This window comes from Equus asinus, chromosome 2, assembly GCF_041296235.1.
Source record: "Equus asinus isolate D_3611 breed Donkey chromosome 2, EquAss-T2T_v2, whole genome shotgun sequence".
NCBI classification, from domain to species: Eukaryota; Metazoa; Chordata; class Mammalia; order Perissodactyla; family Equidae; genus Equus; species Equus asinus.
Window position 1 is genome coordinate 178,773,480 of NC_091791.1, and position 15,294 is coordinate 178,788,773.

The 15,294-nt window shown below is 44.9% G+C and overlaps 1 protein-coding gene across 11 annotated transcripts in view; it reads left to right on the top strand.

Annotated features, from left to right (window-relative positions):
* NPAS3 (neuronal PAS domain protein 3) overlaps nucleotides 1–14,116 on the top strand; it is an 829,776-nt gene extending 815,660 nt beyond the window's left edge. For 8 of the 11 annotated variants that reach the window (XM_070504226.1, XM_070504227.1, XM_070504231.1 and 5 more), the window contains 3 exons: nucleotides 4,138–4,285; nucleotides 7,753–7,877; nucleotides 9,713–14,116. In XM_070504226.1, coding sequence (XP_070360327.1) covers nucleotides 4,138–4,285; nucleotides 7,753–7,877; nucleotides 9,713–11,079 — 1,640 coding nt within the window. In that variant the 3' untranslated portion in view covers nucleotides 11,080–14,116. The remainder of the gene's footprint in view (nucleotides 1–4,137; nucleotides 4,286–7,752; nucleotides 7,878–9,712) is intronic. The other 3 variants (XM_070504228.1, XM_070504230.1, XM_044765472.2) reach the window with 1 other exon arrangement.
* Nucleotides 14,117–15,294: the final 1,178 nt, after the last annotated feature.

Sequence of the window (15,294 nt, forward strand, 5' to 3'; positions counted from 1 at the left end):
CCTTTGTCTCTGTTGTCTTCTTCGCACAAGTGTGGGGTCACCTCTGTCCTCTGAAGAGCACAGTGTGTAACTCAAAGGCACCTTTAGCTTGGCAAGTGGAGTGGTACTGATGACAGCTTCTTGGTTTTCCTCAGAGCAATAGCAGCCAAAAGCAATTGGCTACAGCCTAGACTTCAGAGTAAAAAGGAACAAGCTCTTGTGTGATAGCAGAGCGTTCGGTCACATTTATACCCAGGACCGTTCCAGATTGTAAGTGAACCTGGGGCAGACGTACGCATCCTCCCTGTGTCTTCATGTTTACCATGTAAAATCTAAGAAGAGCCCATTTAAATGTTTTACGATCCTTACATAGAAACTAATTCCTATAGCACAACTTTAAAGACATAATTCTAGAGACGTTATGATGTGATCAGTGAATTTAATGAGAGACACACAGGCTGTTCTCCCAAAAGTCTCAGATGGCAAGAAGTAAACTTCGAGGGGCCGGCTGACGGTGTAGTGGTTAAGTTCACAAGTTCTATTTCAGCACCCAGGGTTCGCAGGCTCAGATCCCAGGCACGGACCTAGCACCACTTGTCAAGCCATGCTGTGGCAGCATCCCACATAAAATAGAGGAAGATTGGCACAGATGTTAGCTCAGCAACAACCTTCCTCAAGCAAAAAGAGGAGGATTGGCAACAGATGTTAGCTCAGGGCCAATCTTCCTCACAAAAAAAAAAAAAAAGTAAACTTTGAGATAAACCAAAAAGACGATGCCAGGGTATGTGCTGGAAGTACTTGGACCATATCATGGTATAACACTAAAAATGTGATCCACATATATATTTTCTCTCTGTCTGCTTCCTCTCTTTATAGTTTGAGCATATTGTTAGGAATTCACTCCTGGGCTCATTGATTTGATGATTCTCTATCTCTTTTCAAGGGACAATTAACCACTTTTTAAGGACTTCCATATCAAGTAACTTACATCATGCTTCTTTCTGTTTTTCCCCACAAAAGGGATTTTGTGAAATAGACAGACACAAACGTTCTCTCATATCTCACCATTATCTAAAGCTAAAACTCAAAAACAAGAACAACAGCCACTGGACGAAAGAGAATTGAGAAAGTTTTTGTGTTTTTCAAGTTGTCCAATTTATTACAAACTAAAAATCTCTTCCAAACTGGCACCAAGGTGGCTTTTCTTCTTGAGCTGATTAGGACCACATGAGCTCAGGAAAAGCTGTCAGATCCTGCCTCTGGCACAGCTGGAATGATCCAACTGATTTGCCAGTATGATTTTTTTTTTTTTTTTTTTTTAAGAAAGAAGCTTCATCCCAAAGTCATAAATTTATATTCTGGAGCCCCAAGAAAAAATTATTCCTTATTCATATTAAAGGAACCAAAATTCCATTGTGACATCTTTTATGGGATCTCCTGATAAACAAAAGCAACCAGGGCACAATTTTGGTCAACATCTCACACTCTAGTGAGAGCTAACTCCATGCCCTATCGCCAGTATCTAGATTCTTGCTGACACATGGAGGTCTCCACGGCATTCACCACGGTAAGTTAAGGCACTCAAGTAGCTGCCCGACGCCCCCAAGGAACCCCTTAGGGGTTTCCCTCCTGGTCAGTCCTTTCACAACCACTTCCTCCTGTCAAAAGTGACCCAGCCTGCCTCTCTTTCATGTAGGTCTCCTCTCTTTGCTAGACATCCCTTGGCCTGGGTGGTAAAGAAGGCTGTATTCGTATATTCATGGCCCTAATAAATTTGTATGTATCTTCTCAGGAAACACAGAGGCACTTAATCAGACCCAGAGTCATGCTGCCTTAACTGTCTTTGAGCAAACAAACCTTCCAGCCCCCTTCACAGCGCATACATGGAGCCCACCCGGAAGCACAGGTTTTTCTGGCTTTGCATCTCAGAATTGAGGTTTTGTTTGCTTTTTTGTTTGTTTGTTTTTAAATAAGAGAAAGGAAGGGAAGGTGATCTTTACATTGCTTCTGCAAATTCTCATTTGATTTTACAATTCCTTTCTCACATTGCCCTTTTCTATGCACTGTATCCTAGGGATAATTTTTTTTTTTTTTTTAATTTTGCCTGCCTTTGGTCAAATTCTGGTCCAGAATCCCCAGCCAGACTGGGCTGATCTGGCCTACCATCTCAGTGTTTTCTTCATGTGATTCTAAAAAGGGGCTTCTTAGTCTCCTTGCCTTTGTTAAAAATACTAGACCCATTTGAAATTCTTCTTTATTCCAGATACACAGCAGATAGAATTATACACCAACCACTGATCAGGGTGCTCTAAGTTTTCTCTGTGAAACAGTGGGCAGAATTTTATAACCCACCGTTCTTCTATTAATAGTTAACCAGTTCGAGCGGATCTGAATAAAAGCGCATCTTGTTGCATGCAACAACGGTTTTGACAGAAGAGCTGTACGGCAGAGTCGGTATTTTCCTGCTTTCAGCTTCGCCACGCAGTTTTGTAGGCTGGTAAGCCATGCATGCAGAATGGCAGAACTTACAATCGCCGACAAAAGGAGAGGACAATGCTACCTGTGGAGCCTCGCCACCGACAGACGATGACAGTTCCGGGCCTTAAAAAGAAACTAAACCGTTGAATAGTTTCAGGATAGAACTTGCCACTTCTTGAAGCCCTCATCAAAGCAAGGCTTTTTCAAGCAACTGTTGAGACATAACTACTAAATTTTACAACCATCCATTTAGCGTATTGTGAGCAAAAGGGAGAATGGGAGAAAAGCATTAAAGTTTCTATGTCTATGGATATAATACGTGGAGGTTTGACTTTTGATCACTTTCAGAGCCAGGAAGAGAGGCTCAGACACGACGGGAAGAGCTTCGCAGCCTTAAACATGGCTCTTTTCCAAAGTGACTTCTCTTTACCCATCCACACACCCCCAAAAAAATCAAAATGTACTTCATGAAACTATTGTCTATGAAGCACTTATTAGCCGTAATTAAATGGACAATATGAATTTACTACGTCTTTAGGACTCTGGCTTGTTCTGGTTTAGAGCAAGATGATTAATGCAAATACATATTACTTGAGATAACCATTTAGCAGCTAATTTAGCCAAATTTATTACAGCAGTTAGAGGTTTTTCATTTTAGCAGACGGAGACAAGGACATGCCAAAAGTGGGCGACGTGGACGAGTGCACACTGCCCTCTAGTGGCCGCCCAACCGGCGCGCTTTTGGGGGTGTGGAGTGGCCGTGATCGGCAGCCAAGTCTTAACAGCAGGTTCTGCACGTTTCCGGCATCCTTTTAAACCATTCCCATCCATAGCACTTTATTTCAAGGGATGATTTACTGCACCTTCCCCCTTTTACTAGCTCAGGAGTACCCAGATACAAATCAAATCAATTTCACCTTGGCAAGATTTTGGTTAAAGTATCATTTTTAACATCTGCATTTTAAAGCTCTCTTTCAGTGGGTATTTAATGGCACCGTTTCACGTTACTGATTGTTTTTACTTGTTCCTTCATTTGGGGCCATATTTCAGAGTCTGTGTGGAGCTGTCTCTCAGTTTGGCTTCAGCCAAGTCAATTCTGTGCCTCCCTTAGGCCAGGGTTTTTCTCTGACTTGGTTGGGGGATTTATTTTGTTCCAACATTCAGTAAAGTCTCATCAGAATTTGCCCTGACTAACCAATGTAAATTTAGTTCATACACGGACTATAAATTCCGTTAGACAAGATCAAAAGGAACAGACGTATAAGGACGCCGTTTGATACTGCTCGCACTGAGGGGAATGATCAAAGACTGGGGGTAAAGCATCTTCGGAGCCATTCAAATATCCAGAATCTCGAAGGGGTCCAACCCATTCACAATATCCACACCGCTTAGGTGTTCTGTGAGTCAACAAGATTTGTATTCCTTCTATTCTTCTTTTCACACCATGGCTGCCCAAAACAGAATCAAGGCTTACTACAAATGCTACTAACCCTCTCCGCTCCACTGAATTGTTGATTTCATTTGTCCTACTAATGGCATCCTACATTAAGCGTCCAGAGGGCCACCCCGGGCTTGGTGCGGGACCTTGCCTTTCTAAGCTTGAGGTTTTGCAGAGATGACAGTCATTTAGTCTCAGGCTTAATACACAATGCCTTCTGTTTTGTTTTGTTTTTCGCCCAGTGCTGAATAAGGGCCAGTGTGTAACGAAGTACTACCGTTGGATGCAGAAGAACGGAGGATATATTTGGATACAGTCCAGCGCCACCATAGCTATTAATGCCAAGAACGCCAACGAGAAGAATATCATCTGGGTGAATTATCTTCTTAGGTATATTTTCTGATTCTTTTTCATTTCTGTCTTAGGTATAAAATATGCAGCCCGATGGTTAACAGCTGACATGTTGTATTACCTTTTGACAGTATCTCGTGTGGAATTATGTGGAAAGTCTGCTTTTCTTTCCATAAGATTCAAAGAAATGTGAAAAGAGCAAAGCTGTGTTGGAAAGGACTCCGAGGGCAGATTCACAGAATTTTTTATAGTTCTTGGTCTCAACCATTTGGGCAGCTCTGCAGAAGTTACTTTGTTTTCCCCAAAAGTGTTCAGGCCAGAAAAAGAAGACAGTTTTGCCTACAGCTGGAGCATTCAAAAAGCACCTCCTTCTCCCTCCCACATGTACTTGTACTCATGCACTCCAATCCTTGTGAAAATGAAGCAAAGGGGGATGGGGGAAAAGTGGCAGGTACATTGTATTCCTCCTGGACTCCATCCCTTTGAAGCTTCAGCATATCATATAGGGTTTGACTCCCTAGGCATCACAGTTTTGGTAAGCAAAGTGAGTTGCTTTGCCAGAATCAAGACAATACCAGTATAGAAATGAAGGCAATCTTCTTTTCCCTGCTCTGTGATCTCAGGCAAGTTTTACTGCTGTTTTAATGCGTCCTCAAATTTATATCCATAAACGTGGCCAAGCTCAGCGGCTTCCTAAATTCTAGTGTGCAACACCAGTTCTCTCTCCTTCCTTACTTTCTGCCTTTGGAGTCAAACTAGCAAAAAAAGCAACCAAGACCAACAACCTGGGTGGTCTGAGTTTGGGGGCAAGCTTTCTGGGAGGCTCTCCACCAGTCCTGTCCTGAAGCTCTCCGAATGTTCAGTCTGGCTCTCTCTCACCACTGTCATTCCAGTCTTTGGCTTCTCTTGGTCTAAAGCCACCAAGCAGGGCCCACACGTAGTATGAGTAGGAAAACTTCCAATAGGTCTTATGAATGGAAGTTGTTGCCCTTTGGCTGCTAATCTAGACCGAGAGTACCTGAGTCCCATTTTTCTTGGAGACAGCCAAATGGAGCTGAGATGCTGACAGCCATGGCTCATGAGCACACTGGCCCTTCAGAGTGTGTTCACGCGCGTTGGTGATGACTTGACGGCATGAATGTGCTTGCTACCAATAGCATATCAATCAGACTCTAATGATTATTGCTCTAGAGAGGGCCTTAATGTGCACCACTTAAAAGAGTCTTCATTTATCTGCTTTCTTTTTCCCTTTTTGACCTCTTCTACTCTACATTAATTCTCTCTGAAGGTAAAAGTATGTGTGTTTAATGTGGCTTCCTCCAAGGCCTGATTTTCATGCAAACTATCCCCTGTTTGTGATATGCTCAAGATGAGTTCTGATATCAAGAAATCCTTTTACATAGAGGTTTATGGAACAGTGGCTATACGTAATGCAGAAGGTTATGAAAATTCACATGCCAAAAAGGAAATAGCATAAGGTATTGTGGCATTGACATTCTTTTGCTAGGCAAAAATGATGTTGTACCAAGGAGACCTATTATTTTTTAAAATTAGGCATTGGTAACAGAGACACCAAAGACTAGAAAATGTATCTCCGGTTCATGTACCTAGGGTACTAAAGTAATGTCTATGGCTGTTACTCCCATTCAAGGAGATGTCTTCCTATCTGCATCTTTCTCACTGCCTCATCAGCCTCATGACGTCCTACTCTGTGCCCAAATGGAGGGAGTGAGAAGGGTTAAGGAGAGGTCAGTCCACGCAACTTTGGATCAACGCTATTGGTCCAGCCTAGGATCACATGGTACAAGCACATGAGTGTTTGGTGATTCTAGTCCATCTAATTCCACATGGAGAGGAAGGAAGCAGTTTGGGTACCAAAGACCAGTCTTCAGGCTCAGGAGCCTCAATCTCAGATGTGCTGGACCTGTTTCAGCTGACCCAAGGACTCACTCTGTTCAATAATGAAAGACTGTAAGTTGGGTGACAAGTGACTTGTGAACCCCATGGCATCTGGACCAAAGGAGACTAAGACAGATGGGCTTTAGCAGAGGAAACTCCACCAAGTCTCGCCCTCATTGGTATCACTTCTACAGGCTAGAAATCTACTAAGAAAAGCACTTGGCCTTGGCAAAATAGCAACATTGAAGTTTGTTTCTCTTTCCCACACTTTTGTGCTTTGTTCTTCCCTGAGCAATATATTCATGCTCCCTCTTCCCCCAGAATCCTTCACTTCTGGGCCCCATCCGGGCTTGTCCATCCCCGTTCTGGAATCACTGCTCCCGTAGTCTTCTTCCCATTCCCTCCCAATGCTTGATAGACTTACAGGCTCCTAGAGATTCAGAGACTGCATAAGTGCTAAGGCCACCTTCCCACCACTGGTCTCATCTGATTAGCTAGAGAAAGCTCTGCTGCTGAAGCTAATACACACTCAGGAGTAAATGCCTGAAACCCATCTCAGTGAATTAACCACCCCAGGGACATCTGCAGTTCTAGGGCAGTCACTGAAACGACTCTTTAAGAGAGGAGTTTCACTGGAGATTAGCAATGAGTCAGGAATCACTTCTGGTAAGTCTCTGGTTGGCCAGCCTTCATGGAAGGATAGAAGTGCCATTTGCTATTTGGAGGCAAGAGGCTTTCCTTGTGCCTTCAGATTACAGTAGTCTATTCTGCTCCCACATCAGGCTGGCTTTAGAGTGGCATTTCTAGAAGACATCTAACTCAAACTGACCAAACACACTCTCTTTTCCAGAAAAGGCTTGTTTCTAAATTAAAAATAGAACAAAAATTAAGCACGTTTGTGCAAATGGGGTTCAATCCATTCTGTTAGGGGCTCTGTCACACTGGGACTCTCCCCACTGCAATCAGAGTTCCAGCTAACAAGCCACAGGTGTACACCACATGAGCAGATGAAAATATGATTGTAATGGGTGTGTTGACAGTTCGGTAGCCATAAGCCACGCATCCCAAGGTGCACCTGTGCATCTGTCAGATCGTGAGGCGCTGAGGGCTCTGCCCGCCCCCCCCCCCCCCCGCAGTACCTTTGGCACTATCTGAACAGCTGAGAAGCTCCGTCAAGGGGCCAAGACAAGGGTACTGAGGCAATGGACTCATTAGGAGCCCAGGAGAAGATACGGCACCCCAGGCGGTATGAGAATGAATTGCTGAGAGTACTTCTCATCCTCCCTTCCCCCAGGTGTTATACTGGGAGGAATGTCAAGCAGCACAGGTCCCTGGCCCCCAGTGGGCCCTGATTATTTAAAAGCTTTTTAGTGGCTTTCATGTGGCATTTGGATATTCAATCATTGTAGCAGGGTGCACCTGTCCCCAGCACATGCAATCTGAGCTTCTATAAAAGTCCCATGATGAGCTGAGAAATGATTTCATGCTTAGTCTTTTAAATTCTCTAAACTTCAAAAGTTTGGGCCAAGGGAGTGGGAAAAAGAGGGTCCAAAGCAAACCATACAGAACGGGTGTGTGCACTCCTGATGAATGCCTCCCTCCCACAGCAATCCCGAGTACAAGGACACACCCATGGACATCGCGCAGCTCCCCCACCTGCCCGAGAAAACGTCGGAATCCTCGGAGACATCCGACTCCGAATCCGACTCTAAAGACACCTCAGGTATTACAGGTATTACCACTTCTCCATGTTCTGCAGTAGTGGCTTACCTTCCCCAGCACGAGGGGCGGGCAGCGGCCAGAGGGCCGTGGTCAGAGCAAAGCAACCGGTCAGGTTTTATAGAGAGATACATGTCACATCAAGTTACCTGAGTTTCTCTCTGTACGTATGTATATATACTTATATACCACCACACACATGTATGTGTGTATAGACATATAATATCTACATATATGTATGTGGTAGCATACAAATATATACAGGCATGTATACGTGGTAGTGTATAAATATATACATATATGTATGTTGTGGTATATATTTATACACATGTAGACATAGGTATTTCATGGTATATAAATCTATGTACATAAAGATACAGAGAGAGATTGATTGATGTAGTCATCACTCAATGGCAGCCCTCCACAGCCACACAGAAGGAGCCCGGCCCTAACCCCATAGGCAGCTCGGGCTCTCTCTGCTGCTTCAAGTCAGACTGTGACTTTGAGCCCCAAATAGTCACATCCTCACCAAGCCGGGATTGAGCCTCTAAAGTGGGGTCCTTAATGGCATCGATAAATGATTCTTTCAGATGGTGGACTGTTATTATTTTCTGAATCTATGCAGAACAAATCCATGCTTTCTCATTTCTAGTTATTTTGGGAAGTAGACTTTCTGAGTAGTTTTGGGGGCAGAAGAAAGTTAATACAAAAATTTACTTTTCTTCCAATCCCTTACCCCCTTCCACATATAGAGCCAGGGAGCACAGAACTCAGAGAATTTTATAGCTGCAAAACCCCTCAGCCTCTTCTTACCCAGCCTGCTCTGCTCTGGAAACGAAGGCCAGAGCAGTGACATGACTTGCCCGAAGATCTAGTCCAGGCTGCCATGCAAAAGCATCACATCACAGAGCCGTAAAAGCAGCAGCATCCCTCAGTCTTCTGGGGCTGTATCACTGGGCAAATCTGTTCTCCCTAAAATGTGTGGGATGGCTATGGCTCCCCCAGCCCCCACCCTCATGGCACCAGCCCACCAGGCTTATTAACACACATCCCTCCACTCCAGACACAGGGGCATGAGGCAGAACAAAGGATCTTGATTGTTTTCCTGTCTCCTAAATTGCATTCATTTGAAAGTTCTCCACTAGGGCAGAAGTTCTAGAACAGACAGTCGCTGCTCCCTATTTATATAGTACATAGCAGTGGACAAAAAAGACAGAAATGCCCTGCCTTGTGGAGCTTATATTCTAGTTGGAGGAAGAGACAGAAGTAAATAAAAATAAATAAAACATACAGTGAATCAGATAGTGGTAAGCGCTGTAGAGAAAAATAACTTTAGGAACAGAGTGTGGTTTTCATAATGAACAAATTTTCACCAGTGGGAGGCACAGACCTCTTTAGAAAGTCGCCTTGCATACCATCATTTCTGTGTGTCACTAACACCTTATTCCAGGTTATTTCCTGACTCCCAGTATTTTTGCAGGATTTCCCAAACGTTTATGTGCCTAATTATCACCTGGATTCCTAATTAGGATCATCTGGTTCAAATGGGATCCGATACATAGGTCTGGGGGGAAGGCTGGGATTCTGCATTTATAACAAGCGTCCAGATGATGCCAATGCTGCTGGTCCCTGGACCACACTTTGAGTAAAGGCCCTGCTAATCTAAGCCCCCAAGAGAGCGCAGGCCAGGCTTTAAGTTACCAGGGTGGTGGAGAAGCTTAGGATGGGGCGAGCCCCCGCCCCGCCTCCCCAGCAGGTGAGGGGGGATCTGGCCCTGCTAATGTGGTGTCTCCTGTGTCTCCTCTCCCCGCCCCCACCCCCGCCGCCCCGGCCGCCGGCCCCACGCAGAGGACAACGAGAACTCCAAGTCGGACGAGAAGGGGAACCAGTCTGAGAACAGCGAAGACCCGGAGCCCGACCGGAAGAAGTCGGGCAGCACGTGCGACAACGACATGAACTGCAACGACGAGGGCCACAGCTCCAGCAACCCCGACAGCCGCGACAGCGACGACAGCTTCGAGCACTCGGACTTTGAGAACCCCAAGGCGGGCGAGGACGGCTTCGGCGCGCTGGGCCCCATGCAGATCAAGGTGGAGCGCTACGTGGAGAGCGAGTCGGACCTGCGGCTGCAGAACTGCGAGTCGCTCACGTCGGACAGCGCCAAGGACTCGGACAGCGCGGCCGAGGCGGGCGCGCAGGCCTCCAGCAAGCACCAGAAGCGCAAGAAGCGGCGGAAACGGCAGAAGGGCGGCAGCGCCAGCCGCCGGCGCCTGTCCAGCGCGTCGAGCCCCGGCGGCCTGGACGCGGGCCTGGTGGAGCCCCCGCGGCTGCTGTCCTCCCCCAACAGTGCCTCGGTGCTCAAGATCAAGACGGAGATCTCGGAACCCATCAACTTCGACAACGACAGCAGCATCTGGAACTACCCGCCCAACCGGGAGATCTCCAGGAACGAGTCTCCCTACAGCATGACCAAGCCCCCCAGCTCTGAGCACTTCCCGTCCCCGCAGGGCGGCGGCGGCAGCAGCGGCGGTGGCGGCGGGGGGCTGCACGTGGCCATCCCCGACTCGGTCCTCACCCCGCCCGGCGCCGATGGCGCCGCCGCCCGCAAGACTCAGTTCAGCGCCTCGGCCACCGCGGCCCTGGCCCCCGTCGCCTCCGACCCGCTGTCGCCCCCGCTCTCGGCGTCCCCGCGGGACAAGCACCCCGGGAGCGGCGGCGGCGGCGGCGGCAGCGGCAGCAGCGGCCCCAGCGCGTCCAACTCCTTGCTGTACACTGGGGACCTGGAGGCGCTGCAGAGGTTGCAGGCGGGCAACGTCGTGCTCCCCCTGGTGCACAGGGTGACCGGGACCCTGGCGGCCACCAGCACGGCCGCGCAGAGGGTCTACACCACGGGCACCATCCGCTACGCGCCCGCCGAGGTGACCCTGGCCATGCAGGGCAACCTGCTGCCCAACGCGCACGCTGTTAACTTCGTGGACGTTAACAGCCCCGGCTTCGGCCTCGACCCCAAGACGCCCATGGAGATGCTCTACCACCACGTGCACCGGCTCAACATGTCGGGACCGTTCGGCGGCGCCGTGAGCGCCGCCAGCCTGACGCAGATGCCCGCCGGCAACGTGTTCACCACGGCCGAGGGACTCTTCTCCACGCTGCCCTTCCCCGTCTACAGCAACGGCATCCACGCGGCACAGACTCTGGAGCGCAAGGAGGACTGAGCGCCCCCAGCGCGGGGCGGGTTCCGCTCGCGGGAGGCATCGTCGGCGTTTTCGTTTAGACCTTTAATTCTAGCACTTTGAATTCGAGCAGGTCAGCGTCTTCTCTCCACACGGCGGTCCCCATTCCATCCCCTCTTTCTTTAACTTGACTTATTCTTTCCTGTAAAGATGTTTATTTTTTGCCTTCAGAGGGTCAGATGACCAAGTTGCCTGCCATTTTGTCTTCTTCTGAGATGTGTGTTGGGTTGTTTTGCTTTCCTTTGCATCTTTATTAAGATGTCTTTAATGTGTATATGCCTCTGCCATAGAATACTCAGTCTTGTGGTCAACAGATTGCTCAAGTGACAACCATTGGGTTTTCTTCATAAAGATCTTGATGTGATCAAGATTGAAAGAGACAAGCATAAACAATGTGCCCTGTTTGACTAAGTCAAATGAAATGGGGTGGTTTTTTGTTTTTGTTCCTAATTCCTTTAAAAATAGGGGGATAGTATTTTAGAATTTTATGCAGAATTTAATTCTCTTTTTATGGTTAAGATTTTAAGATTTTCTTACTTGCACATAAAAATAATTTGGGTTCTTAAACTTAATTTCTGGCCTGTGACTAGAATGTTTAAAAAAAAAAAGTTGGACTAAATGTTAATTACTGAAACATTAACTTAATTTCTAAAACCATGGTGCTATCATTTATTAATCTGTGTTGTCTTCATACAAAATGCAGCTCCTGGGCTGGGTTTTGGGGAAAAAAATGTGTTCTGTCCTGGTCTGGAGTCCGTTGCTGCAGTCTCCTTGGTTAGTTAAGAGAAAGCCCTCATTAACGTTTGCTGCAGGACTTAAAATGTTTTACCTCCCAACTAACAAACATAGCCTCACATTAAATTTAATGGGTCAGTAAAGCCCTTTTTAAAGGGGCTTTTGGAAAACTCAAACTGATCTGAGGAGCAGTTTAGGTACATACTGCATTTAGTTGAGCTTTTTTTTTTTTTTCCTTTTCTCAGTCTAACTGAGGCTAATTTTTGCAACTTCAATAACACTTCAGAGTAAAAGAAGGAAAAAAATATTTAACATGTTTTTGATTTTTTTCATTTCTTGCTAAAAAAGGTTGTATTTTGGGGGACTGATTTGATTTGATGGCTTTTTTTTTTCCCTTTGGTTCTCTTACTTCTAGGTCGAAACCAATAAGGTTTAAAACTAAAGAATGGGTTAATAAGCTTCAAACAGATAACTGCAACAGAAAACCGCACATTAAGTAAAAAAAAAAAAAAAGAAAAAGAAAAAGAAAAAAATATCCTATTTTGTCTTTGTTGCCAGAAATCAGTGTAGTGTCAGACACTCCAAATGACTGTCAAGTATAAATTCTTCTTCCACTCCATTTTTGGCAGCTGTTTGTTAAGGCATCTAATAACAGATGTGAGAACTGTAATGTGTGCAATGTGTACGTGTCCTTGGCTGTCAGTCCCATCGCAGTTTCCATGTGTGTTTCTATATGCAGTATATACTAAGCTAATGTAGTTGTTTTGTCTTTTGTCTTCTCTGTGCTCGATCTCTAGTCCAGAGTGGTACAGTCCCATTCCTGCAGTCCTAGTGAATCAGTGATTCTTGGGGGTTAGTGATTTTTTGTGTGGTGGCCTTCCTCTGTAATGTCACCCTATGCTGCTTCTACTGTCTGTGAATCTTCCGTTTCACTTTTTAAAATTCCTGCTGTTGCTTTGCTGGTGTATATTCTCCCGACCTCTCCTTTCTTTCCTGCCCCCTCTCGTCTCCCCTTTTCCCTCCTCATCTCTCCCTCTCCCCTCTTCTCCAAAACCTTTTTCATTCTCAGAGATAAAAAGACTCTTAACTAGCTCAAGGTTAATGGAGCCATTTTTCCCACAATGGAATTCTGGGTATGACTCTTTCTTCTGGAGTGCGACACAAGCACTGAAGAATAACGCTCAGATCTATTCAATAAATTGATGCCATATAGCCTCAGTGGTTCACATTCCCAGAGTCCCTTGTGCTCTACCTAAAAGCAGTGGGTGCTTTTCTTTGGTTTCCTTCCAGGTTGGCTGATGGAGCAATATATAAAGCAATTACCAGTGAGACAGAAAATTATTTCAAAGGTCAACCGACATTTTTTAAAAACAAAAGGGGAGGGGGTAATGGAATATAGAATTGTCGTATATTATTTGTGTATGCGTGCAATGCTAATCTAGTAACTCGGCTGTCCTTTGAACATCACTGTGTTGAGTGGATTCCTCTACGACCTTTGATTCCATGAGTTGGACCCAAACCACCGTGGAATACTAACGAAAAGAAGAGAAATGCCACAAATGGTAATAGTGAGCTTACTTGAAGGATTTCAGTAGGTTTAGAAGGTGAAGAAGGCCAATCAAGAAATTTAAAGATTAATTTTGGAAGCTCTACTCTAGCTATCGAACAATCAAAGGAATGCACCTATCAGCTGCAAAGAACAGCTAGACAGCTGGGTTTTTTTTTCTTTTATAAATGTTTCTGTGTTGTGTCAAAATGATTTCTGGTGATTTAAACTAACAGATAATCACAGCTGCTGTCTAAATCCATAGTGTTTAAAATTACAAAATGAAAAAAAAAAAACACTTCATTACCTGTGAAGACTGTGTCTGTGTTTTTAACTATTTCTTGTACAAATATATGAAAACTTTTATGAGGAGACTGGTGCCAAGTAGCTGAATAATGGGGAAAGGGATATTCTGTTCGTAAAAATCTTAGCAGTGTTACCAACTCTACAGTATATATATAAAAAAAATTAAAACGTTACAAAGCGACAGCTATGGTACATTTGTTTTGTGTGAAGCTAACCGGACCTAACTTCCTGAGTGCCTGGCTTATTTTGAAACATTTTTTTCATTGACCATTGATAATGCTGCAAATCAGAAATGTACATACTTCATTTACAACAGGGTTCTTTTTATACTTTTGTAGATTCTCATACATGTCACATACATGGTTGTCTTTATGTAACTTAATTTTTTCATCCGCAGGTGCCATTTTCATAATAAACTTCTCTTGGATTTGTTACTATCTGGCATCATTTCTTTTACATGTAACCATCCTAACTAATGAATGCTGGTAGTATTTGTTTAAGCAGGTACCTTGGTCATTATTCTTGATTAAAAAAAAAAAAAGATGCATCCATATTTTTGCTAGTTTTGGAAAAAAAATGCATAGCTTGTGTACTGATGAGGCTGACAAGGCACAGATTAAGATGCTAATCCAAATACTACACCAAACTTGCAACCATCCTAAATTTTCAGCTACCCCAACTCATTGTCATACTGAGCATTATTATGCACATTATCAAAGCTGAACAATGGGCCTGCAACATTAACCACTATGGGCAGTGTGCATTTTTTCTTGATTAATGCACAGTAAGTGATGACAGTTTTCATACATTAATCATTTAAAATGCACTCAATATTTTCATTTATTACAATCTATAGTGTATAACCAACTGTTCCATTGCTTTTATCTTCTCTTTTTACTAAATACGTATTTTCTTTCTCCAGATAAGCCGAGTAAGTCATGGTTGTGCTGTGTTCTTGGGTAAGTCAGCACGAAGCCTGTCACATTTTAAGGCAGGTCAGTGGGCTAACCGCCCCCCTCCCCCAAAAAAAGAAAATGAAAACTTCAGCTGCTATCTCAAAATTAAGGATACAGACGGGTCACCTCTTAAGTCTATACTCTCCAGAAAATGAAGAGATATGAATGAGTTGAGCTGAAAGAAAAGCACTTTCGTCCAAAAGCTACCAACTGTAGTGCCAATCTCTCCCTAGTTTAAGTCTTCAGCGACATCTTCCAGTTTGAGGGTACTTTTCATTAATGGAAGATTGTTTCAGCCTGGTGGATATGGAAATGTGGTTATGGATGTAGGGCCCTAGCTCTCTCTGCTGTGCCCTTTATGGGTCCTTGAAATAAGTAGTTAAAAATTGGAATTGGGGAGAGGGTGATTGAGAATACAGGATTGGGTTCTCTCAACTACTTTTCTGAAATTTATCTTTCCCTTTGCTTTCGAGAGTCAGAAGAATATAGTACAGCAAGGTTGAGAAGTGAAAAATATTGATGAAGCTAGAAATGTAATCCTGACCAGATGCCAGTGAGTGCTGAAGCTGGCTTACCCAAGGCTCTCTGCCCATGGGTGCTGGTGGGGCTGGCACTTAGTGGTGGCTTCCAGAGCTTTGCCTGGGGGAGGGTCTA